Source organism: Marmota flaviventris, chromosome 2 (genome assembly GCF_047511675.1).
Source record: "Marmota flaviventris isolate mMarFla1 chromosome 2, mMarFla1.hap1, whole genome shotgun sequence".
Classification (NCBI taxonomy): domain Eukaryota; kingdom Metazoa; phylum Chordata; class Mammalia; order Rodentia; family Sciuridae; genus Marmota; species Marmota flaviventris.
In genome coordinates, this window is record NC_092499.1 from 13,751,060 (window position 1) to 13,777,831 (window position 26,772).

Sequence of the window (26,772 nt, forward strand, 5' to 3'; positions counted from 1 at the left end):
GTATATTAAGCTCATACTCCTCAAAGTTGCTACAATCTCATAAATTCCAGGAGATTTTTATTGGTTCTTTGAGATTTTCTGCATAGACAATCATATAATCTGTAAATAAAGTATATTTTATTGCTGGGGATATAATTCAGTGGTAGAGTACCTACTTATGTTTTAGAACTGAGACAGAAGAATTGCTGGATTTCAAGCCTGAGCAACAGAGCAAGAAACTATCATAAAGAATGAGAGAGAAGAAGAAGAAATCAACTTTATTTAGTTCTACATATTATTTTTTCCTGCTGTGAGTTTATAGAATTGTTTCATAAGTGTGGGCTTGTGAGTAGCAAATTCATGATAAACTTTCTATGTAATACATTTGAATTAAAACCTAAAATGTTGTCAGCCATTAAGATCATAGTTTAAAGCTCAAATGGTGTATTTGTTAATTATATCCACCAGTGTGTTTGGTGAACATTGCCTGTTTTCTGGTATACCAAATCATTTCTGTTTTATCTCCAGCTGCTGATTCCTCATTTAAAACTTCAGATATAGAAAAGACTGTTGTGATTCCTGGTTACAGCAGCTTCCTGATCACGGAAATTTTGGATCCGTCGAATGCTCTGGCTCTTGCTACCATGCCTCAAAGTGTCCCCCTTAATATGACCTTCGTAAGAGAATCTTGGTTCTTATACAACTTTGGGTCTGTGAATGGACGAAAATGGTCTATATTTTCAAAACCATGTAATTATTGGTTTCAACAATCTGACGATTCACTATCCCTCAATGTTGTGAAGTACATCGATCTGGGAAACTCTCAGGTTTTCAAAGTTAAGATCATACCTAATTCAAATCGTAAGTTGTTGTTTTTGAAGGGGGGGATCAAAAGGAGTTGTTGTTTTTCCTTGAATACTTTATTTTTTCCATTAAAATATTCTTTGATGTTTACTTTAACTTTGGTCCTCCCACCCCAACAACCCTAGTACTGGGAATGGAAACCAGGGGCCCTCTACCACCAAGCTATCTAGAGATAGGGCTCACTAAATTGCTGAGGCTAGCCTCAAACTTGGAATCATTCTGCTTCAGCCTCCTGAGTTGCTGGGATTACAGATGTGTACTACCATACTGAGTTCTGTGATTATTGTTATAAATAGAATGCCAGTCATGATGGAAACCAAAGTTGCAAACACCATGGTGCAGGCCTATAATCCCAGCTACTTGGGAGACTGAGGCAGGAGGATCACAAGTTTGAGGCCATCCTGGGAAACCCTGTTTCAAAATAAAATTTTAAAAAGGCTAGTGATGTTGGGCGGGGATTGTGGCTCAGTGATAGAACACTTGCCTAACATGCATGAGGCACTGGTTTCCATCCCCAGCACCATATTTAAATAAATAAACAAAATAAAGATATTGTGTCCATTTACAATTAAAAATATATATTTTTTAAAAAGGAGGGGGGACGGTTAGTGATGTAGCTCAGTGGTAGAGCACCCCTAAATTCAATCCCCAGTACTACTTAAATAAATAAAGCTTCTAATTACCAAGCACTTTTGCACAAGACTCTGTATTAAATGATTGTTTAGACATTACTTCATTTAATTTCTATAATGGCCCTAAAAACTAGATTATAATCCTCATGTTAAAAATGAAAATTAGAGGGGCTGGGGATGTGGCTCAAGCGGTAGCGCGCTCGCCTGGCATGCGTGCGGCCCAGGTTCGATCCTCAGCACCACATACAAATATAGATGTTGTGTCCGCCGAAAACTGGAAAATAAATTTTTAAAAAAATTCTCTAAAAAAAAAAAGAAAATTAGATTAAATGACCATTCCAAGTTTACACAGGATTTTAGTTTAGATTTTTATAGAAATCAAAGTTGCAAACACCATGGTGCAAGCCTATAATCCCAGCTACCTGGGAGACTGAGGCAAGAGGATCACAAGTTTGAGGCCAGCCTGAAACGAAAACCTTTTAATTACTTTGGTTTTGTTAAATTCATTTTAGGTATTTAATTTAAACCAAAAATAGCTTTTACAGAGAATACTGTACTTATTTTCATATAATTATGTTAAACCAAAACTCTTGAGACTGAAATGTCTTTGAAATAAAAGGGTTTATTAAGCATTATAGACACTAGCCAGAGAAGGATCAAGTCCTGAGACAAGTTCCTACAAATATGAGCATCAGGGCTGGGTACGAGTTGTAAAAATGTTGGCTGGACCTAAGAGTCAGTAACACTTTTGAAATTTTTAAAAAATGGAAAAGGAAGTATAGGTGGTTTACATTATTGGAAAAAGTATAGATAGCCAAGAGCAGTGGAATAAATCAAAGTGTGGAAAGGTTTTGCGATAGATGGCCAATCCATAAGGAAAAGGGCTTGCTGCTTGAACCCAGGGGCCCTCTACCACCAAGCTATACCCCCAGCCCTTTCATTGGTTGGTGTTGAAATAGTCTGGAAATTTTATATGTAACCAGGACACAGTGGCATTATGGGTTTTAAATCAGGTTTCAACTACATTCAGGAATCAGGAATGTGATACATTCATTTGTTGGTTTTTGGCTAACTTCTCTATGTCTTCTGCCTTCCACTTTCTGTCTTTGTAATTAAATTAGGACATCTCAATTTTTTTAATCAAGTAATACTAAACTTATTAAAGATTACTAAACAAAAATAATAGGAGGCCAATATTTAACACTAAGCTCCTGCAGTGTACCCCAACAGATCAAATTAAAAATCAAAATAGTCTTTCATGCTAAAATTTTGTATTACCAAACCAAAATTAAATTATCTGACCTTCCCAGAAATCAGGAGTATTAAAGACAGTCAAATTTCACCTAAATAGAGCAGTCGCCTCCCTTGCCTGTTTCTGAAGAATAGCCTAGTCCATGTTACTCAAGGTGTCGTCACTGGACAAGCCTCATTGATGTTATGTGGGCACTTGTTAGAAATGCAGAATCTCAGACCTCACTCCTGACCTGGATAATCCACACTTTAACCAAATCCCTCATTAAAGATTAGAAAGCACTTATTACCAGATCACTTTGGTCTGAGGGAAACAGCTTCACATGGGACCATTATCAAATTACTTATTACTTCTCAATTCCAGTTTACTGATTAATAAAGGTGGCAGTTAGACCATATTGTATGTCAAATCTTTTTCCAATAATGTTCTCAGCCTGGCAAGGTCACCCATTAGTTGCCGTTAGATCGAGGAACAGACAGACATGGGTTGGATTTTCAGAAAGGGCCACTGAGACAATCAAAATTACTTGGAAATCAGAAAGACCCGTGTGGGTTCCTCAGTGGCCCCTGACTAAAGAAAAGATTCAAGTAGCCCATGATCTGGTCAAACAACAATTAGCGGAGGGACATATACAACCTTCCGTATCTCCCCATAATACTCCCATTTTTGTCATCAAAAAGAAATCTGGTAAGTGGAGATTATTGCAAGATTTAAGAGCCATTAATAATGAGATGGTTATTATGGGACCTGCTCAATCAGGGATTCCTCAATTGTCTGCTTTGCCAAAAACCTGGTATGTTTTAGCTATAGATATTAAAGATTGTTTTTTTTTTTCGATTCCAATTCATCCTGAGGATAGTCCATGTTTTGCATTTACTATCCCTGCATTAAATCATGAAGGTCCTGATCAGAGATATGAATGGAAAGTACTCCCTCAAGGGACGGCTAACAGTCCAACTATGTGTCAAATCTATGTTAACAAAGCAATCCAGCCACTTAGAAATCAAAATCCTGAACTACAAATATTTCACTATATGGATGATGTGTTATTAGCACATAAAGATAAAAACACATTGCTGGAATGTTATGCCACACTTACAAACTTATTAAAAAATTATAATCTAGAGATAGGAATAGATAAAGTACAATTAAATTTTCCAATTAATTATTTAGGAGTTCTATTATCCTCAACCATGGTCCGTCCACCTAAAATTCAAATACGAGTAGATCAACTCAAATCACTTAACGACTTTCAAAAGTTATTGGGAGACATAAATTGGATAAGACCTTATCTAGGCATACCAACAGGAGAGTTGGGACCTTTATTTGATATTCTAAAAGGTCCATCAGATCCAAATTCACCCCGCATGTTAACTCCTAAAGCAAGAAAGGCATTAAAAATTATTGAAACATATATGGAAAATATGCATTTGGATAGAATTGATATAAGTTTGCCTTTATTATTTATTGTACTACCAACAAAAAATATTCCTACAGGAGTATTTTGGCAAGAAGGTCCATTATTGTGGATACATTTATCTTATTCTCCTAACACTATTCTTACTAGGTATCCTGAGGCAGCAGGATACGCCCTATTCCCAGCAGGGTACACCTTAAACCTGGAACCACCCTAAATCCGGATGTCCTAAACTGGGAACGCCCTAAACCCTGATCCGCCCTAAACCTGGATCCGCCCTGGTCCTTGAGCAAGGTCACCTTACATGCAATGTCACTGCAAATGACCTGGGTCATGCCATGCATCATTCTTACTTAGCAATGGCCCTCAGCATCTCCCCCCTTCTGATTAATTAAACAACAAGCAATGTGGCTTAAGGACCGTGCCTGGTAGGTTGTCCAATTCAACATATGGTTCTTACCCGTCATGGGAAAAACTGACCTCTAGGCGTCAGCCTCCTGTCTTAGGTTGATACCACTGCAATTGGATCATACCCGTCACTGACTACCGGTCCAGCATACAGCCATACTTGTGGATAGGCCTATGCACCAGTGGGGGGGTGAGGTTCTTGCCTCACCTCTGTTGGCCCCCAATTTTGGCCTTGGTGCCAGTGGGGGGGTGAGGTTCTTTGCCTCACCTCTGTTGGCCCCCAAATTTTAGACCGTCACTAGCAGAAGGGAGGAGGATACAGAAATGCCACGACACCAAGCCAATTGACGGCTCCTTTGGAAAAATTGCATCACTGGTGACACCATCAGCAAAGATATGCCAGCACTACCATAATTCGCTGAACCAATGTATACAAGTGTTACATAGTTCAGGCAAGTTCTGCAAGCAGTTCAAAGCGGAGGAGTCTATCAATATGTCCATTTCCTCCCAAAGTAAATCGAGTCCTTGATTGAGCATTACTTGTTGAGTTATATTCATTGATGCATCAGTTTATACAGTTTACTGTGATAGCTAGCATAGAAGCTGTAGTCTGGTTTTATCTTTGTCTTCACCAGCACTGGGATGGAGATAGGAATTCTGGCAATGATGCTAAAGAGACATTATCCTGAACAGAATTATTAAATATGATGACAAGGAAAGGTGAAAGTAAACAAACAGATCTGTTAACCTCCTTTAAAAACAATCCTTAACAGCTGTTTACCTAATTTAAATTAGTAAACAAACAGATCTGTTAACCACCTTTAAAAACAATCCTTAACAGCTGTTTACCTAATTTAAATTAAACCATTTAAATCACATGAATAAAAAAAAATAATTCGGATCCATTTTTTCATGAGTGCTCCTCATATATGATCTATGGACATACGCACACACAGACATACAACACAAAACACAAATGTGCACACAAACGTACAACACATAAGACCATAGTAAAGGCCTTGTAGCTTTACCTAGGTGAAATCTCCATTGTACTGTTTAAAAACTCCACAGTCAAAAAATAAAACTGATCAGAAAAACATTAACCTAGGTTTGTATGAGCTCAAAAAATAAAATAGAACTTTATGATGTGGAAAAATGCAATAATAAAATAGATATTGAAAAAAGCATCCTGGTTAATCACTGTCACAGATGTAAGAATAGCCAAGCTGGAGCCCTGGATATCAGCTGTTATGGATTTGAGTCAAAGCATCTTCTTTTTGGTCTGTAGAAATTGCTTTAGTTAATCTCTCTGGAATCCAAATCGGCTGCTGTTCTCCCTGTGGAAAAACACAAACAGAACCCTGACTCCAGACAATCACTGGGTCAGGACCTTTCCATTGTCCTGTTAGAATATCTTTCCAAAGTACCTTAGGCTTATGTACATTTTTTGGATACATATGTCTTTCCGCAGCACTAAGTCCTGATGAATCCAAATTTTAAAAGTTTAGAGTAAAAAGCGTTATTTTAAGTTTATCTTTGGGGGATATATACCCTTTTCCAATTCCCTCTTTTTGTTTTAATAAGTACATTTTAATATCCTATTTTATCCAATATTTGACTTTAAACTTTTCTCTTCTACCTTTTTCTATCTAGAATGTCTGTATCTAATAGTTGTCTTAGCTTTTTGCATTTTTTATCTGAAATACCTTTATTTGACATTTTTAACCATTTTTTAATCTTGTTTTTATCTTCTAAGGTTTGTACATTCACCCTTAGTTGCTTTTTTTCTCCTAGTTTTCTTTTTTTTTTTTTTTAATATTTATTTATTTATTTTTAGTTCTCGGCGGACACAACATCTTTGTTGGTATGTGGTGCTGAGTATCGAACCCGGGCCACACGCATGCCAGGCGAGCGCGCTACCGCTTGAGCCACATCCCCAGCCCGTCTCCTAGTTTTCTTTTGTTTCCTATTTTGTGGGTTTAAAATTCTTGTCTTCCTACATCTTTTCTATCTTTCTACATCTTCTTTATCTTTTTTCTTTTTAACTTTCTATACTTCTGTCTTTAAAGTTTTTCACTTTAAATTTTTAATCTTCTTTATCTAAATATCTTTTATCCTATTATCTTCCCATTTTTTTTTTAAGTAATGCCTTTACAATTAACTAGGCTTCGAATGACGCAATCTTTTCTCCGTCATGAAGGCATTTTAACCACCTTCAATTTAACCTTTTAAAGCCTTTTGCAACTTACTTAGACATTTTACAACTTTTTACTTTACCACACAAAGATTATCTCATCTAGAAACATTTCTTTTTCTTTTAACCTTCCATATTAAAATATATTTCCACATCTTGAATCTTTTTATCTTTTTTCTTTTTTCCGCCATGAAGGTATCTCGACCACCTTCAATTTAACCTTTTAAAGCCTTTTAATTATCATCTATACTGTACTTTTAAATGTACTTTTTCACCACCTACAACTTCACTCTTTTAAATGAGGCTTAGATTCTGTTTAAATCGCTTTAATGTTAGTTTACATGGCTGCCCTTCAACCAAAGGCTTTTTTTTCTCCATTAAGAAGCTTTGTCTCAATCTGCCATGTACAAATATCTTTTTCTTCTTTCTTTCTTTCTCAAGCTTTTAAATTAAGTCTAGTTTCCTCAAAATCTTTTTAAATGGCAATTTACAACTTTTTACTTTACCACACAGAGATTGTCTCATCTAGAAACATTTCTTTTTCCTTTAACCTTTTATATTAAAATATATTTCCACATCTTGAATCTTTTTCTATCTCTTTTTTAACCATTAACCCTTTTTATAAATTCACATTTTGAAACAACTTTTATAAAATTTCTGATTTAGACAAATTACTCCACTTTAATAAGATGAAAGACTTTCATGTTTTTTATGATACTATAATACTATAATTGAAACCCAACTGAAAATTTTTCTACTCTTTGTATATAAATTACACATGATAGAATCTTAACACTTAGTAACCTTGTTTTAGCAAAGACACAGACCAAAGCAATATTAAACCTTTTTTCCATTTACCAATTTATGAAAACACACATAATGTTTAAATATATTACCTTATGGAACTTAATAAGTAAAGAGTACTTGATTTCATATTTAGTGGTTGATATTTTAACACTTTAGCTTTGTAAATTAATCAGATGTCTGCAAAAACCAAGAATCTTAGACAAATGTAGTAAACAGAACTAGCCCTCTCTTTCTTGTTGAAGAAAAATCTTTCTACAGGATACCATGATGGTCCCATTGATATACTTAATAACTCATCTTTAAAAAGCCATGGGCTACATTTTTGTATTGTATCAACATATGTCCTAACTGTTCTTGGTCTTACTGGGGTGCCTTCTTCCTCTAACAATTTCTCTTTCTCGAGGGCAAACAACTTCAAACCTTGAGTCAACCATTTTCCCCAGTTTGCCTGAGAAAGTTCTAGGAACAGGCAACTTGAAATAAAAACAAAATAAATCAAAACAAGAACACATTGTTTTTTGAAATGGTCACCCATTCTTTCGCTCTCCTTCAGGGGCGAGTAATTTCACTTACCTTCTCTTCAGATGTTCCCCGTACGGGCCGCCAAATGCCGCAGTCTGGCTGGGCACAAAATCACGAGCCACTCACAGCCTTGTAGATTCAAACATCAATTCTTTATTCCCGAACTCACACCGGCACTCTACACACGTTCTGGGGAAATCCACGTTCTCTGCCCAAATCACGTTCTGGGCAAAATCCCAAATACTCTCTCAATCCCACCGGAACTCAAGGAGCAGGCGCGCCTGAGGCAGCAGGATATGTCCAATTCCCAGCAGGGTACACCTTAAACCTGGAACTGCCCTAAACCCGGATGTCCTAAACTGGGAACGCCCTAAACCTGATCCACCCTAAACCCGGATCCGCCCTGGTCCTTGAGCAAGGTCACCTTACATGCAGTGTCACTGCAAATGACCTGGGTCATGCCATGTGTCATTCTTACTTAGCAATGGCCCTCAGCAATTAGTTACCTAGAGGCAGAAAGTGGCCTGATGACATACAGTACTTCACTTGAAATGCCAAGAGTTTTCTCTTGGCAACATTTGACTGTCAGCCTCTCAAACTGAGTATCTATTCTCTAGTTTTTCTACAGTTTACCAATTCAATGTAACTGTAACCAAATGCATCAGTACAAATGATGAGTACAAAGCCAATAAGTACAATCAGTAACTCTGAGTGAAAAAGCTTTATTACTTTCAGCAAGTAAGGAGAGCACTGGGGATAATTCCCAAAGCACTGTCTCCACAAAGAAAGTAAGGGGCTTTTATTGGGGAAACTTTTGTACATGTTTCTATAGGAAAGATTCATCATCACATGTGGGAGCTGGCATGTTCCTGAGCATGCTCAGTTCAAGGTCATACATCACTAGTCTAAAAATGTCAGACAGAAATGCCCCTGGGCAGAGAATTTAATACTGTAATGAGCAAAATTTATTTACTCTTCTAGGTCACCAAAAAAGGGTGAGTCAGAGTGAATCTGCTGGTTCCTTAAAAGAGTCTCTATAGGGCCTTATCTGAAACAAACAAACAAAAAAACCAAGTTTGAAGGAACATTAAAAGTCATTCAAAGGGGCACAGCTCCTCTACTACCCCACAAGCACAGGTGGTTGTCCTTAAAAGTACCTCCCTACCAACTAACATAGCCAGGGTTATCCAAGTGACCTTTGTACACATTTGAGAATCTGACTGATGCAATGAAGAAACATTTTTTTAAGAATTATTAAAGTTGCCTCTATATAAGTTGCTAACTATGTTTGCTAGCTTTCATAAGAGATGCTGTAGATGTTCTAAATTCCTGATTAACACATCATTATTAAACTATGTTTACAATTTTTATTATGCACTGTTGACATTGTTTCCATAGGTTTTCAAATAATCGACTACCCACTAGTGGAAGTATCAGTTGGAAACCCAATGTTGTTGGAAGTTAAAGTGGAAGGTGCCTTCGACGATACTAATAGTTATCTAGTGGAAATTTCTGTAACTAGCAAATCGTTACGTCAAGTAAGATTTTCTTTAATTACAAAAAGGCCTATTAATATAGAAAATTTAGAGTGTAAGCTAAGAAAAAAAGAATTTTAAAGGTACACTGAATCCTACCCATCAAGGATGACTATGTACATTTTCTGGGTTTTTTTTTTTTGGGGGGGGGGGCCAGGGCTGGGGTGCTGGGCTCAAGCTTAGGATCTTCCAGCCTCAATATCCCAAGTAGCTGGGATCACGGGCACATGCCACCATGCCAAGCTTGACTTAACACTTTTAACATGTAGGGTATTGAAAAAGACAGGGTAGAGTTTCAAAACAGAGGTTAAAAGTATGAGCTCTGGAGAAGACAACCTAGATTAGGTCTCACTCTGATGCTGTCTGTGCGACCTTGGAAAAATTACTTTAGCATGGCCATTTTCTCATCTCTGAAATGAAGATAATAGTAAAATCAAAGGTGATAATACAAGTAGGGCATCTAAAACAAGGTCTGGCCTGGAGTATAGCTCAGTGGTAGAGTGCTGACTCAGCATACAGGAGGCCCTGAGTCCCATTCCCAGCACTGTAAAAATAGATAAAAGTAATAAATTAGGGCTGGGATTGTAGCTTGGTGGTAGAGCATTTCCCTAGCACATGTGATGCATTGGGATCCATCCTTAACATCACATAAAAATAAATAAATAACATAAATAAAAATATTGGGTTGTGGTTATAGATCAGTGGTAGAGCGCTCACCTAGCATGTATGAGGCACTGGGTTCAATCCTCAGCACCACATAAAAATAAATAAAGTCCATCAACAACTGAAAAATAAAAAAAGTATTGTGTCCATCTACAAAAAAAATATTTAATAAATAACAATGTAATTTATTACTTTAATAAATAAGAAATAAGTAACAAAGTAAACAATGTCTGGGACCTAGAAAGTGCTCAGTAACTATTAATTTATAGTATCTTCTAATTTTTTCCATAAAACAAGGAAAGCATTATATATACTCATTTTGAAATGTGCTCATTTCATTTAACCATGTTTTAATCATTTCAAAATCAATACATCTTTTGCTACATATTCTAAAACGTTTTGTCATGAAAACTTTAGACAATAGAAGATCTTCTGTGTATCCACTACCCAAATAAAACAATAGTCAAGATTCTGCTACTTTTATTGTTGCTATTAATTTTTATTTATATTCTGATAATATATATTTCATCAGTGAGAAAGGACTGGATTGAGCCCAAGGGTGCTTAACATCTGAGCCACATCCCTAGCCCTTTTTATTTGATTTTTTTTTAAAGAGACAGAGAGAGAGAGAAAATTTTTAATATTTTTTTTTAGTTTTTGGTGGACACAGCATCTTTATTTTATTTTTATGAGGTGCTGAGCATCGAACCCAGCGCCCCGCGCATCCCAGGTGAGCACGTTACCGCTTGAGCCACATCCCCAGCCTTTTGTTTGATATTTTGAGACAGGGTTTTGCTAAGATGCTTAAAGCCTCGCAAAACTGCTGAAGATGTCTTTTTTAAAAAAAATATTTATTTTATTTATATATTTTTATGTGGTGCTGAGAATTGAGCCCAGTGCCTCATTCATGTAAGGCAAGTACTCTAACATTGAGCTACACCCCAGCTCCTGAGGCTGTCTTTGACTTACAATCCTCTTGCTTCAGCCTCCAGAGCTGCTGGAATTACAGTGTTTGCCACTGTGCCTGGCCTGATATATTTTTAAAGGAACAGCCAACATCACATCCTTTCACTCCCACATACTTTCTTTCTCTCACATAACAGCAATGCCACACCATATACTAAATTTTTAAAAATAAGATTTGGGTATTATATAAAACCTAACTCACAATCATATTTCCTCAATTTTCTCCAAAAATTATTTACAGTTGTTTTGTTTGAACTGAAATACAAACAAGATTCACAAATTATATAATTGTTTTAAATCTTAAGGTTTCTTTTTATATATATATCTCCTTAACATGTCATTATTTATTAATGATTTTCTAATTGATTTTATTTTTTAAATTCATGACAGCAGAATGCATTACAATTCTTATTACACATATAGAGCACAGTTTTTCATATCTCTGTATATAAAGTATATTCACACCAATTCATGTCTTCACACATGTACTTTGGATAATGATGTCCATCACATTCCACCATCATTGTTAATCCCCTGCTCCCTCTCTTCCCCTCCCACCCCTCTGCCCTATCTAGAGTTCATCTATTCCTTCTATGCTCCCCCTCCCTACTCCATTATGACTCAGTCACCTTATATCACAGAAAACATTTGGCATTTGTCTTTTTGGGATTGGCTAACTTCACTTAGATTGTCTTCTCTAACTCCATCCATTTACCTGCAAATGGGATGGACTCAACTAAAAAGTTTCTTCTCCGCAAAAGAAACAATCTGTGAGGTGAATAGACAGCCTACATCTTGGGAGCAAATTTTTACCCCTTACACATCAGATAGAGCACTAATGTCTAGGGTATATAAAGAACCCAAAAAGCTAAGTACCAAAAAAACAAATAACCCAATCAATAAATGGGCCAAGGACCTGAACAGACACTTCTCAGAAGAGGATATACAATCAATCAACAAATATATGAAAATATGTTCATCATCTTTAGCAATTAGAGAAATGCAAATCAAAACTACTCTAAGATATCATCTCACTCCAGTCAGAATGGCAGCTATTATGAAGACAAACAACAATAAGTGTTGGCGAGGATGTGGGGAAAAGGTACATTCATATCTTAAGTTTTAATCAAGGACCCTATGTTCCATTTTCTTCCCCTGCCATCAAATTGTAGAAATTGTGTCAAATGCACTATGGAATGTCCAACATTCTGTATTTTTTCTGTTTGTTTCCTTTTTCTTGATTAACTTGTGTCTCTAACCCACTGTACTTTCTTTTATACTGGAACTCTGCTTGAATTCAAATTCGATGTGTTTGGTAAAAGTATGTAAAAATATATCATTTGTAGTGACTACTGCATCTGAGGACAGAAAAGGAACTACTACTCTAACAGATTCTACCACATCACTACAGTAGTTACTAGTATTTTCTACATTTTTTTAAAGTTCAAAAAAAATACTTAAAATTTTCAAATAGTATTTATTACATTTTATTAACCATTTAATTTTGATCAAGGATCAAATATATTTACTGTGCCTTAATTCCTACCAAAAACCTATCTTTATGAAATATAGTAATTGCTAAGTGGATAATTTTTTTCAAAGTATAGATCAATTAAAGTTACTTTATTCACATCATCAAAGCAAATATTCAGGTGCTCATCATGAATGAGGGAAGCCTTATAGATAGCCCAAATATTTCTCAAAACCAATTAGATTTGAATATATTTCTTCATGTAAAAGAATATGTTTTCTGATATGATTTAGTCTAAAACAGATTATCATGGTAAAATTTGTCATTGTATTGTCATTATTTTGCTACATTTTTTTTCTATATTCTTTACTTGGTTACTATATTAGTCTGAGAGGGTTGCCACAATGAAATAATTCAAGACTGTGTTGCTTAAAAAACAGAAATTCACTTTTGCACAGTTCTGAGGGCTAAAAGTCCAACCTCAGGCTGTGGGCATGTTCTGAGGCTTCTTGTCTCAAAAATGGCTGTCTTCTTTCGTCCTCACCTGGTTGCTCCTAGTTCTGAGTGCTGTGTTCCAATCTCACCAGTTATATTGGATTAGGGCACATCCAAATGACCTTCTTTTACCTCAATTACCTCTTTAAAGGTCCTGTCTCTAAATACAGTCATATTCTGAGGTATTAGAGGTTTGGGGAATTTTTATATGGACACGATTCAATCCATAACAGTTACCATTAAATAAATTTCATCTATTTGAATAATTTCAGGGTTCAACTTCACTAGCATTGATTGCCTGGGCAGCATCAACGCAGTGCTTTGTTACAACAGTGGTGACAACATTGAAAAGTAGCTGTAGTTATCTCAGAGCTATGCAACATGTTTCTAACATAATTATCCCATTTGAAGACTGGATCAGTGGAGTTCATGAAGACAGTCAGGGTTTTAATATGATCAAAACTTTGCCGGTAAGAAATCTAAGTATATTGGGGTCTGGGGATATAGCTCAGTAGTAAAGCATTTACTTAGCATGAGCAAGGCCCTGGGTTTTATCCCCAGCACCACTGTGTTAGTTAGCTTTTCATCACTGTGACCAAAATACTCAAAAAGAACAACTTAGAGGAGGAAAAGTTTATTTTGGCTTATGATTTAAGAGGTTCAGACCATGGTCAGCGAGCTCCATTGCTCTGGGCTTAAGGTAAAGTAGACCATCACAGCAGAAGGGCCTGGCGGAGGAAAATTCCTCAGCTCAAGACCCAGGGTGACCAGGAAACAGAGAGAGAGGGAGGAGCCAGGGACAAAAATGTATAATCCTCAAACCACATCCCTAGTAACCTACCTCCTCTAGCCACACCACACCTGCCTTCAGCTAACCAGTAACTGAAGTTACCCAGTAAAGAAGTACTTTCAGATTAGTAATCCATCAAATGAATTAACCCACGGATTATGTTACAGTTCTTATAATCTAATCATTTCAACTCTTGTATTAACATACGAGTTTGGGGGATAGCTCATCCAAACCTCAACATTCCACCTTTGGGTCCCCAAAACTCATGTCCATTTCATAATGCAAAATGCATGTGGTCCATTTTCAAGAGTCCTTATAGTCTTAACAGCTCCAGTTTTGCCCAAAAGTCCAAGTCCAAAGTCTCATCTGAGGCCAAGGCAAACTTTTGGTTATGAGCCCCTGTAAAGATCAAAGGCAAGTTGCATATATCTAATATATATTGGCACACAGTAAGCATTCCTATTCCAAAAGGAAGAAATGGGGGCATAGAAAAAAGTGATGGGCCCAAACAAGACCAAAATCCAGCTAGGAAAACAAGTCCTGTAGCTTTATGTTCTGTATTCAGTGCACATAAGGGCAAAATATGATCTTCAAAGGGCTTGTGCAGCTCCACCCCTATGGCCTTGCCAGTTGCAGTCCAAATGGCCTTTCTCTTAAGCTGGCTCTGTCCACAGCTAGCCTCTTTCCCCAGCAGATGTTCCATGTTGTTGGCATCTCTTAATCCAGAGTGTCTGCAGTGCATCTTTGGCTTCCTTCTCAGAGCCTCGTGCATTGATATTTCAGGGGCTGCCTGCAGGGATTCTGACCTGCTGCACTTTCCCTGGCCTCCCAGGCCTTTCTCTGAAATTTCAGTGTAAACTTCCGGTATCCCTTAATTCCAGCGTCCTGCATCCATGCAGAACTAGCACCATGTGAATGATGCTGAGGTCTGAAGTCAGCTCAAGCTGTAGCCTGGCCCCCTTGGTCCATTCCCTTACACCATTACTGCAGTGACCTCTGAATGCCTGGACAATCAAACACAGTGAAATGAATCCTGGGGAAACTTCTTTCTAGGCAACCCTATGCAAGCATAGGTCCAAAGTCTCTCAAACAAGTTTTCACTTCTACACCCTTGAGCCTGCAATGGGTGTGGTTTTCCTGACTCCTGAGATGCCCTCAGGGTATCTTTCCTTTTTCTCAGCAAAAATTTCTCTTTATTGATGACCATCTTTACAGTAAATTCCTTGGCCCCAATTTTACCTGCGCTTCTTTGACCAACAAAGTTTTCCAAATCTCTCTGCTTCCAATTTTCACAGTAAACCTAGCTAAAATCTGCCAGCCACACCCAGGCCACCCAGGCCTGAATGCTGTGCTTCCTTGAAATTTCTTCCACCAGATTATTAGTCCATTACCTTTAAATTCACCTTCACAGAAAATGTCAGGGCATGGGCAAAATGTAGACAACTTCTTTGCTGGAATGTAACATGAATATTCTCTAGTCTGATACCCAATAGAGTCCCCATTCCCCTCTGAAAACTCATGAGTACAGTCTTTACTGGCCACATTTCTAACAGCATTCTGGTCTTCTGAGCTCACACCAGAATTGCCCATTAAGCTCTGCTCACAACCTTCTATGGCTTCTCCAGCCCATATCTGTAGGAACCATGGAAAAGCTCCACCGAAACAACCTGTCCGAGATTTTATTAGCAGGACGAAGAGGTCAGTCGTAGAGGCCAGTCGCAGAAGAGAAGGGGGTGGAGAGAGAGAGAGAGAGAGAGAGAGAGAGAGAGAGAGAGAAGGAGAGGGAGGGGGAGAGGGAGAGAGAGGAGAGGGAGGGGGAGAGGGAGAGAGGAGAGGGGGGAAGAGAGAGAGAGAGCACCAACAGGGTGTTGATATCTATGGGCTCAACGCAGGATGAGGAGGAGCAGGGCGAGTGAGTTGTTCTTCTTCATTGGCCGAGAATTCGAGCCACTTCAGGGATTGGAGGTGCGCTATTCAAAGTTCGCGCCATTCACAGGGATTGGAGGTGATGGTTCGTGCACCATTCAGTGCATCATGGACCTGAGCTCCTGGATGAGAAGTGCTCAGGGCGCCACCTTTACCAACAATATCTCCAAACTTTTCTAAACTCCTCCCACAAGCCAGTGGCTTCTGAACAACAGGGTCAGGTCAGTCACAGCAGTGACCCACTCTCAGTACCAATTTCTGTGCTAGTCAGTCTTTCATCACTGTGAACAACTTAGAGAAGGAAAATTTATTTGGGCTCCTAGTTTCAGAGGTTCTGTACATGGCCAGCTAACCCCAAAGCTCTGGCCTGAGACAGGCAGAACACCAGGGCAGAAGAGCATGCTCATGCAGCCAGGAAGCAGAAAGAGAGGGAGGAACCAAGAACAAAACATATGATCCTCAAACCACAGCTTTTGTCCTGCCCTTCAGTTGACTTATCCTAAGCTAATGTATCTGACTGGTCCCATTTCAGTGTAATAATTTTAACTCTTGCCTTGTCAGTATCTGGGACTATTTTTTAAATAAAAATTTACTAAATCACTACTTATAATTTTCTTTGAGATAAAAATAAATAACTTTGAATTAAACTTGAATTATTTACTGACAACATGACTAAGTCTCTTTTATAAAAATCCTTAACCATTATTGCACTGACTTTTGCTTACTTATAAGTTCCAAGTAACATTACATAGGTTGAGGCAGTTGAAATTCCAGTAAATGAGGGGTAGGAGTGTTGGGGGAAGGGAAATTTCTAATACCAAGAGCTAAAAAAGAAATACTTGAATTGACCACTTTTCTATAAAGATATTTTCAGACTTAGTAACTAATAACGAATTTTTCATTTTCTTTGTCTAATCACTTATAGGTAAACTACAGGCCTCCATCTAACATGGGAATTGCCATTCCACTCACAGATAATTTTTATAATGCAGATCCTAGCAAACCTATACCAAGAAATCTATTTCGCAAGTCCAAGGTAAATATTTTTTTTTAATAAACAAACTACTAGAGTACTTATTTTTATTCAAGGAATCATTCGGTAAAATTACCAATGAACCCAGTTGTGTAGATTGAGAAGATTATTACTGCTACTGCTGCTGCTACTACTATCACCACTGCTGTGACTCCTGTTCTTCCTCCTACTACTTTATCCCCTTATCCTTAACTGCCACTCTCAAATACAGATTTGGAGCCAAGAAGTCTAAATGGACTCTTGACCTCTCCCTGGCTCCTATTAAGATTTCAAAGAGGATAGATGGGGCAAGAGCAGCTTTTCTCAAATGAGAGGAGACCTTAGGCCCATCTCAAGTCTCCAGGCTGTAAAAGTAAGGGTGTCCAAAGGAAAGAAGATGGTTTGTTTCAATATAGGCACATTTAAACTACTAAGGGTCTATCTAGAAAATAATCAACCCCCAGCAGCAACTTGCTTCTTTGGAGGGAGAGTAAGCCAGGTAGCCAGAATAGAGGGAGCCATATGGTTCAGAACAAAAGTACATTATGGGGTAACGTCTCAAGGACTCCTTCTAGATGTTCATGCAATCTTCAGAAAAATGCATCCATCCTCCTATATACATACACAAACAGATATTCATATCTGCTTGAACTCACTCAAAGACATAAAATTGGCATTTCTGTGGTTCAAAAGCCTCCACTGTCTTCCCGTCTCAATTAGAAGGAAAACTGCATTCTTACAATGAATTAGAGCCCTCCTGCTTTTGCCTTGGCATTGCACCTGACCTGATTTTCTGCAATCTGCTCCAGCCACACTGGTCTCTTTGCTATTTCTCAAGTATGCCAGATATGTTTCACCCCAGGGCCTTTGCATTTTTAGGAAATCCCTCTGTCTGGAATAATCTTTTGCCAGATATCATTGTCTTCTTCAGATTTTTGCCTAAACATTACCATCATAGTGAGACCTTCCCTGACTACACTATTTGGAATCATAATCCCCCCTCTCCACTGTCTCCTTCCCCCTCCTCTTCCTTATTTTTCTCCATATCACTTTTATAATTTGTATTATAATTTTCTTATTATAATTTTCTCCATATTACTTATTATAATATTGTATTATAATTTGTATGTATTTTACTCATTTATTTAATTATATTTCTGACTCCGTAAGAAGGTAAGTTCATGAGGCAAGTTTTTTATGTTTTCTACTGTATCCCCAGAACAGTGCCAGACAGAGAACATTAAAAATTGTTGAACAAGCTAATGATACACATTTATATGACATATCATTCAGCTTTTCATCACTATGAGAAGATACCTGAGACAATCAACTTCTAAGGAGGAAAGATCTATTTTGGCTTATGATTTCAGTCCATGGTCACTTGGCCCTTTTGCTTTGGACCTGTGGTGAGGCAGAATGTCCTAGTTGGAGCACATGGTAGAGCAAAGCTGCTCACGTCATAGTGGCTAGGAGGCAGACAGAGAGAGTAAGTAGGGGGTACAGTATCCCCTTCAAGGGCAACTGTTCGATAACCTAACTTCCTTCCATTAGGCTACACCTCTGAAAGCTCCATCTGAAGATTCCACCACCTCGGTCTCCTTGGCTGGTGATCAAGCCTTCAACACATGGCCTTCAGGAGATATTTAAGAAATAAACTATAGAGCTGGGGGTGTGGCTCAGTGCTAGAGGATTTGCCTAGCATGCATCAGACCCTGAGTTCCATCTCCAGTACTACAAAAGAAAGAAAGAAAAGTCATACATAAACATATTAATACACACACACAGACACACACACACACACTCACACACGGCAGTTAACATACCTATAAGAAATTTTGCTCCAGGCAGTGAGCAACTATGATACTGAGTTCTTCCTCAGTTTCGTTTTCTGCCAAATATAACCCTGTTTTGTCAGTAGCACTACCTCTGTTGGAACATGATTTTACTATATTTACATGCAAATCCTTAGTTTTCTGGGGTTTTCCTCCCAAAATTCCCTTAGGAGTTAAGTAGGAAATGTATCCATCTAATTTATAACTAAGTAAATAAGAGGGTTTTTAAAACGCACCTTGTATGCATCCAGCAAATGTTACTTTCAACATTTCCAGTGTTACCAGGCATTGACCAGACATTCTCTGATGATACCACACTGAACAAGATAAGCCTGGTATCTTCATGGCTTTTACTCTATACAGGGAACAGGTATGAAACAAAAACCTGTACAAATGAAATGCTGTCACCTAGTGCAGATTCTTTGAACAGTGTGGCCTTGCAAAACCCAAAGTAGAATTCGGTGGAAATATTTTTATAATGCAGCTTTCTCAGCCCTACCTCGTGCTACTGAATCAGAGACCATGGGGTGCGGTCCTGAAATCTGCATTTCAAAACATTTCTGCAGTTTCAGATAGCCCAACTGAAGAGCCAAACACATGACAACAATGTGGCTGCAGACCAGGGTTCCTGAGTCTAGGAGGTCATCCACAAGGAAAGGCATCTGGTCAAGATCAAAAGATGAGTTGGGTTGACCAACAGAGGAGAAGTGGGGGCATATAAAAGGGGAAAGGGCAGGCAAAGTACATACCAGGCTGAGCAAACACTATGCACAAAGGGTGGAGAAGGAAAAGGCTCAGGGACTTTGAAAACTCTGTGAAAACTACTTAGCCTGGAGCATAATGAGCAAGAGAAAATCAGCAGGCTCTAAAGCTGCTAGGACTCCAAAGCCAACAAGGGGATTTTTGAATTTTATCCCAAGAGAAATCAAGAGTCATCCAAGAGTTTTAAGTGAAAGAGTGATGTGATGTTCATGTTTTTTAAAAATATGATTAGACTGGGGCTGGGGATGTGGTTCAGTGTTTGAGCACATGCTTAGCATGTACAAGGAGGTTCACTCCTCAGCATATTCCAAAATTAAAATATAATTTTACCAATTTTATTATACACACACACACACACACACTTATACAAATATATATTCTTTCTTTCCTGGACAAACTCCATGAAACATCAGTAAACATTTCAAATAGAATGTACATATCAGTTGTATGTATCAATATGGGTAATAAATAAAGAAGATACATGCAGGATAGATAAAGAAGACAGATTCGATTAAGAAGCCCAAACATTTGAGGAAATTCTCAAGACAGAAAGCAAGCACAGTCAGACTTTCAGAGAAATCTCTTGTGGAAGAGACCACAAGCATAGCACCTTTCCGGCTGTTTTGGTGCCTGTGAGAGGAAGGGCTCAGAGCCGGGAGGTTGGTGGTCCTGATGTGCCGCATTCCAAATGGCAGACTTTACAGATCCCAGGTGATGGCACTGAGCTCAACTAACAAATTAATATTCAATGATATAATGAAAATTCAGAAATTGGGGCTGGGGTTGTGGCTCAGCAGTAAAGCGGTCGCCTAGCATATGCGAGGCCCTGGGTTTGATCCTCAGCACCACATAAAAATAAATAAATAAAGATATTGTGTCCAACTAAAAAAATATATATAAAAACATTTTTTAAAACTTCAGAAATTAATGGGACAAACTTGCTGGCACACACCCATAATCCCATCTACTCAGGAGGCTGAGGCAGGAGGATTTCAAGTTCAAGACTAGCCTTAGCAACTTAACAAGAGCCTATCTCAAAACAAAACAAAACAAAGGACTGAGACTGGGGATGTAGCTTAGTGATAGGGCACACCTGGGGTCAATCCCCAGTACCACAAAAATAAATAAATAAAACTTTTAAATGTAATACTTGTACACTTGTTTCATCCATTCATCATTCATTCATTCCTTCATTGTGGTGCTGGGGATCAAACCCAAAGCTCTGCACATACTACACAAGCACTCTACCGCTGAGCTACATCTCTAGGCCCTCTTATTTTATTATTAATGGACTTTTCTCCTTGTAATTTCTCAGGAATTTTATTCATTCAGGGAGCAAATATTTATTGAAAACTTACAAGGTTCACAGAAATTCTGCAACACAAAAAAAGTAATCACTTGTGCTGCTTCTGTTCACAGGAAACTGGTAAATACAAACAGTGTGCTCGTGTTGCTTCTCGAGAGGAGTGTAATTGTACGAATGATCAGAAGTTTTCACATGCTGTTGCTTTCTCAGATTGCAAAGAAAAAGTAAGATAATCTTTAATCACTTAAAGACAGAGTACTTTCATATTCATGTTGGCAAAAGCTTGGTTCTTGTCCCTGATGCCAATCCAATAACGAGGAAATAGTTTTGAGAAAAAGAAGATTTATTGCTTTGTTAGCAAAGGAGAAACACAGGGGACTCCTGTCCCAAAGGCTGTGATTCTGCCCATCTGCAGGAACAGGGGGCTATTATAGAGGTGATTCAGAGAAAATGAGATTAGAGAGGAGAGATCAGGAAGCAGAAGACCAGGGAAGAGAAGTTTAGGGGAAAGAAGATTGGGAGAAAGAAAAAAAAAAGTGTAAGTTTCAATGCCACCAGGATATAGTCAAAGCATCAAGTAAACCCCTTGCAATTGGATTTGGAGAAGTGTCTTTTGGTTAAACATGAAAACTCAGACATAGAAATAATGCCTATTATGACCCAGGACTAAATATGATGCAGAATTTAAAAGATCTGGATTTAAATGTACCTAAACTCATCTATAAAAATAAAATAAAAATACCTGCACTGCACTGTCCATTTCATGGGATCCATGAAGACACACACATACACACACACACACACACACACACACGCAATCTATATGAAAGCAATTTGTAACCTGTAAAACACTATACCAACTGACAGTGAATAATGATTCATTCAAAAAAATTTTTGAGAGCCGGGCACGGTGGCGCAGGCCTGTAATCCCAGCGTTTGGGGAGGCTGAGGCAGAAGGATTGCGAGTTAATTGCCAGACTCAGCAATGGGGAGGCGCTAAGCAAGTAAATGAGACCCTTTCTCTAAATAAAACACACAGTAGGGCTGGGGATGTGGCTCAGTGAGTTCAATCCCCAGTACCTCTCCCAAAAAAATTTTTTTGAAGCTCTCATATGTATCAGGTTCTTGGCATATAGAAGACCACGTCCTTGTAAACAAGGAGCTCAGTCTAGTGGTAATGACAAACAAAAGTATAGTATGTTGGTTAAGAGATGGGTTCTGTGTCAAATAATCTTTCATTCTGTTAGTACTAGAGCACCCAAAGGCATATCAAATCAATGTTGGTGTTTGCATTAGCATAGTCAACGTGCAGTTGGTTTAATCTTCAAGTGGATCCATTTCAAAGGCGTCATAAGATATTATACAGATTGTGTATTTTATATAAAAAATATAAAGCATGAAAAGACAAGTAGACAGAATGTTTATGAAGTGATTTCATATGTATCATATGGGATTGAGCATTCAGTAAAAAAAATTATGAGGGTTTTATTGTATACCTCTTGTTAAACTAAAATAATATATCTGAACATTCTTTAAGCCTTCTTTGTGATTTATCTCAATTAAAATTGCAGAGAACCAGGCAACTTGCTAAAAATCAAACTGTTAACAGACATTGGAGCTGGATGGAACGCTGAATCCACAGCCTGAGCTATGAACTGTCAGGGGTAGAGGTGGAGTAGAAGGGGAAGGGGAATGCTTGGGATGCAATTCATGCATGGTCTCATGGGACTTGGTTTAGTAAAAAAAAAGTTTGGATGACGGCATAGTAAATACTTGTGAAAAACACCAGTAGAAATATGAATTTCATTACTACCATGTTTGTATATTGCCTTGGGTGTTCACACAGAGTCTGTACTGAGACTTTTTTCATGCCTGAAAAGGCAGAAACCCTAAAAAGCACATTTCATTTAGAATATCCAAACAATTGGCAATATATCTATTCATTTTTGACCAGGAAATGAAATTACTATGAATTTCCCAAATTTACATCATTCTTGGAATTTGTATTTTAGGTTCCTCGCTTCAAGTTTCCAGTTATACAATATCCAATTTCCTTGGAAATTTTCAGTGAAAATGAACGTATCCCGGTGAAATCTCCATATTTGGTTACTGTAACTGAAGTGAATATGAGGAAAAACTGGAAATTAAGTAGGGTTTGCTGTCTTCTATAATTATTGTATCTTATAAGTAATGTTATTATTATTGCTTTACAAAGCTCAATGGTCTACAAAGAAATGGCAGGAGTTGTTTGGAAAAAGATCCTAATCCCTTGGCATATTGCAGTTTACTTCTATTGTCCCCCACTTAAGTCTTCATCACTTCCAGTAACATGGATTCTATGGCATAAAAGCATTTTTGAAGAATTTGAATTGCGAAAAAAATTAAATTATTATGTAGTTAGTAGTAACCATGATTGAACTTGTACCACATGCTGATCTAGTGTCTCACTTCTTATTCAGTGTGGCAAAGGATATTATAAAGGGTGTTGCCTGATAATCTATGGGCTCTGTCTTCTAATTATATGAGTAAAGTTTTTTTTTAAAGATTGTATGGTGGAGGCTGGGGATGTAGCTCAGAGGCAGAGTGCTTGCCTAGGACAAGAAAGGCCCTGTTTTTGACTGCCAGCACCTAAACCAAACAACAACAACAAAACATTTATGAAAAAATGCAAAAATATTTTATTTACACAAAAGGAAATTTACCCAGATTCAATTTTACCTTGAATATACAGCTTTTTGTGTCATATTTTTTGTTTGTATAAGTACTTTAGGAGAAGAATTACTAACCAGATAGAATCAACTAAATAGAAATTTAATGTCATTAATGTCCTACTAAGTATACAACATTTAGTTTTCAGTGATTCTTGCTTTGCCCAATATATATGCATTTTTGAAATAGAAAAATTAGTAAAGTAAAATTACCAAATATTTTGCTTTAATTAATATCCCCATTTTCTGTGGTGTTTTAGAGTCCTGACTGCTCAATATTGAAGCATTTTACAATCCAGTTGTTTGAATACTGGTAGCATAAGATTAGCCATGTGAGAGTATTCACACCATGGAAATCAGCTACTGTTGTAATCAGATCACATTTTTCCCTTGAGATCCGTTATATTGCTAGGGTCTCTAACCCTACACTATCTCAAGTGATCCTTTTATGAAACTTCACTGCCACCCTATTGAAAATCATTCACCAACCACTGAGGAGGGCCTAAGATGATCTCATTGTCAAAAACACAGAGAATGTTCAGGTAAAGACTAGTCATGAGCCAAGAGATGGGAGGAAAAGATCAGTCTAAAATAAGGTGGTCAGAAGCCTTGTCCTTCTTAAGTATGTCAACCAAGGCAAGGTGAAATGTTGGGCCAAGGTCCCCCAAAGTTATCTTCTACAAAATCAAGCAGAACTAAAAAGATATAACTTAATCAGTTCACAGAGTGGACTCTTTCATTGCACCTTAATGTAGGTAACAAACTTTACAAAATGAGAAAATTATATGTGTGCTTAAAATATATTTCTTGTATTTTTAGAACACTTTGTACCCCAAAATGTTAAAAAACTAAAAAATCACTTAGAAGCAGTCCTTCGTGTTCCAGTGTATAATCCTTCAGGTCTCAACATAAGTATAAGGGTAAGTTGACAGCATTTTTGTTCTTACTGTGCTGAGTTTAAATGAAACATACATGTCTAAGATTGATTTTAGTCTTGAAGTATTGGGATCTGTGAACAGTGGGAATGGCAACTTTAAAGTATATGGAGAGGGCTTGGGGGGTGTGGTTCAGCGGCAGAGCACGTGCTTAGCATACATAAGACTCTAATTTCAATTCACTCTTTTTTTGGGGGGTGGTGGGGTACCAGGGATTGAACTCATGAGCACTCAACCACTGAGTCACACCCAGTCCTTTTTTGTATTTTATTTAGAGACAGGGTCTCACTGAGTTGCTAAGCACCTCACCATTGCTGAGGCTGGCTTTGAACTCATGATCCTCCTATCTCAGCCTCCCGAGCAGCTGAGATTACAGGTGTGCTCCACCTCGCCTGGCAAGACTCTGACTTTCAACCCCAGCACGAAAAAATAAATGAAAATAAAGTATATAGTTTGTTTTTCCATAATTTCCCTTGATGTTATTGTTTCCTAAGGGTTCTGAAAGTTAAATTTTACATTAGCTTACTATTTTTTAAGCTGATAGATAAGACAGGCTATCTAAAGTGGAGCAGAAATAATATTTCCAAAATTTAGAAAGAAATGGGTCTAGTGCTTTTCAGGAGATATACACAGGCATATATCTTCTAGTTCCAACAATCCATAAGAATGTGTAATGTTGATAAAACCCAGTAGCTGTGTATAACCAATTAGGGGACATAGCAAAACTACACATTTTGAGGGTTAGCGCAAAGTACTCATCTAAGCCAAGGTAGATTTTGGTTTTGCTTATTTTAAAAAAAGAAATGTACCAGTTATTAAATTTCTTTATTTCCATCAGTCCTTTTAATCTGATACATGATAAATATGTCTAAGAGCCTTGGGAAGGGATAGGAATATTTCCATGCAACACTATAAAGAAAGTGACCTCAGTGTATTTTTACTTAAAGGAGTATACATGTTAGTGCTGCTAGTGACCAGGCATTTTTTTTCCCACAGGGTTCTGAGCTTTTTCACTTTAGAGTGTCCGTTGTTCCAGGGGTCACTTTTTGTAACTTGGTTGAAGAATTTCAGGTATAGTGAACGTACGAGGTATACCAAAGAGGGTGATGGCTGGGAAAAGAAACATGAAAAGTATCCATCTAAGGGACACTAAAGAGAAAATATGGGCAGAATTTGTGTGATGATCCAGGCTTGGAGACGCGGGATCCTGGAGGAGAATGGTAGTATAGATGCTTGGTGGAGGGTGAGTGTCTGCATAACTCTGGGCAAAATTTTGCTAAGTGATTAACTATGGGAATCATGTAATGTTCAGTATTTTTGCATTACTAAATTCAGAAAACTTAAAGACTTTGCTTTTTCTGTTGCAGATTTATGTTGATGAGGTACCGTTGCCATTTCCAGGACATACACTCATTGCCGTGGCAGCAGCTGTAGTGCTAGGGGGATTAATTTTTACAGCATTTATGCTTCAACTGCATAACATCCACCCGTGGAGGGCATTCCGGAGATGGGTTCGAAGAAACACAATAAATCTATCAAATACGACTATCAATTAACTGACTCATAGATGAAATTCTGAATGATGAACAAATGATAATCCTAAAGTCACTTTATTTTCTAGTTTCATTAAACAAGTCCTAGAAGAATATATTTAAACATTGAATAGGTAAACTAGATAAAATACTAAAGAATTACCATTATAACTCAAATTGTTATTTGTCAGTAGATTTACCATTCCATTTTCTTGTTTTGAATACATATTTCAGAACTTGTATAGAAGATTCTCCTTGACGCTTTTTGAATAATATAAAGTGATAACCAACCTTGTGCAGAACGGGTTTTCTGTGGTTTTCAGCTGTTATTGGCTGGCGCTATTCTGTGTGGTCAGAACCCAAGCCTTCCTGTTTCCTATGGGAACACAACAACATGAGGCAGGCAGGGAGTGAAGGAGGTCCCTCAGCAGATGTGCTTTCAGAGTCTCCTGGGAAGCCATTTGGGTTTCTTCAAAACTAGACTGTGGTACCTAAAGAGGGAAATGTGACCCCGTCCTGGAGTGCTGGAAGAACATGGTGCCTGGGCAAGGTCTTGGTTTAGAAACCTACATGCAGCATGTAAAATCCCCCAAAATATATCTCTGTGAGCTCTCAGCATACCTGTTTCCAAGGAGCCAGAAGATGACTCATACTCAGGGACACAAGAGTTATACTCTCCTGGGATAGTAGAGAAGGAAAGGACAGGGTTGGCACACATGGAGGGTTACACGTGAGGACGGTGTTGAGAGGTAGTACAGATGATG

At 37.9% G+C, this 26,772-nt stretch overlaps 1 protein-coding gene across 1 annotated transcript in view; it reads left to right on the forward strand.

The window, feature by feature from the left end:
* The window catches only part of Catsperb (cation channel sperm associated auxiliary subunit beta), a 115,524-nt gene extending 89,492 nt beyond the window's left edge, over positions 1 to 26,032 (forward strand). Inside the window, exons 18-26 of the mRNA XM_027931486.2 lie at positions 508 to 840; positions 9,474 to 9,613; positions 13,478 to 13,675; positions 16,847 to 16,957; positions 20,947 to 21,057; positions 22,846 to 22,981; positions 24,361 to 24,461; positions 25,473 to 25,547; positions 25,844 to 26,032. Coding sequence (XP_027787287.2) covers positions 508 to 840; positions 9,474 to 9,613; positions 13,478 to 13,675; positions 16,847 to 16,957; positions 20,947 to 21,057; positions 22,846 to 22,981; positions 24,361 to 24,461; positions 25,473 to 25,547; positions 25,844 to 26,032 — 1,394 coding nt within the window. The remainder of the gene's footprint in view (positions 1 to 507; positions 841 to 9,473; positions 9,614 to 13,477; positions 13,676 to 16,846; positions 16,958 to 20,946; positions 21,058 to 22,845; positions 22,982 to 24,360; positions 24,462 to 25,472; positions 25,548 to 25,843) is intronic.
* Positions 26,033 to 26,772: the final 740 nt, after the last annotated feature.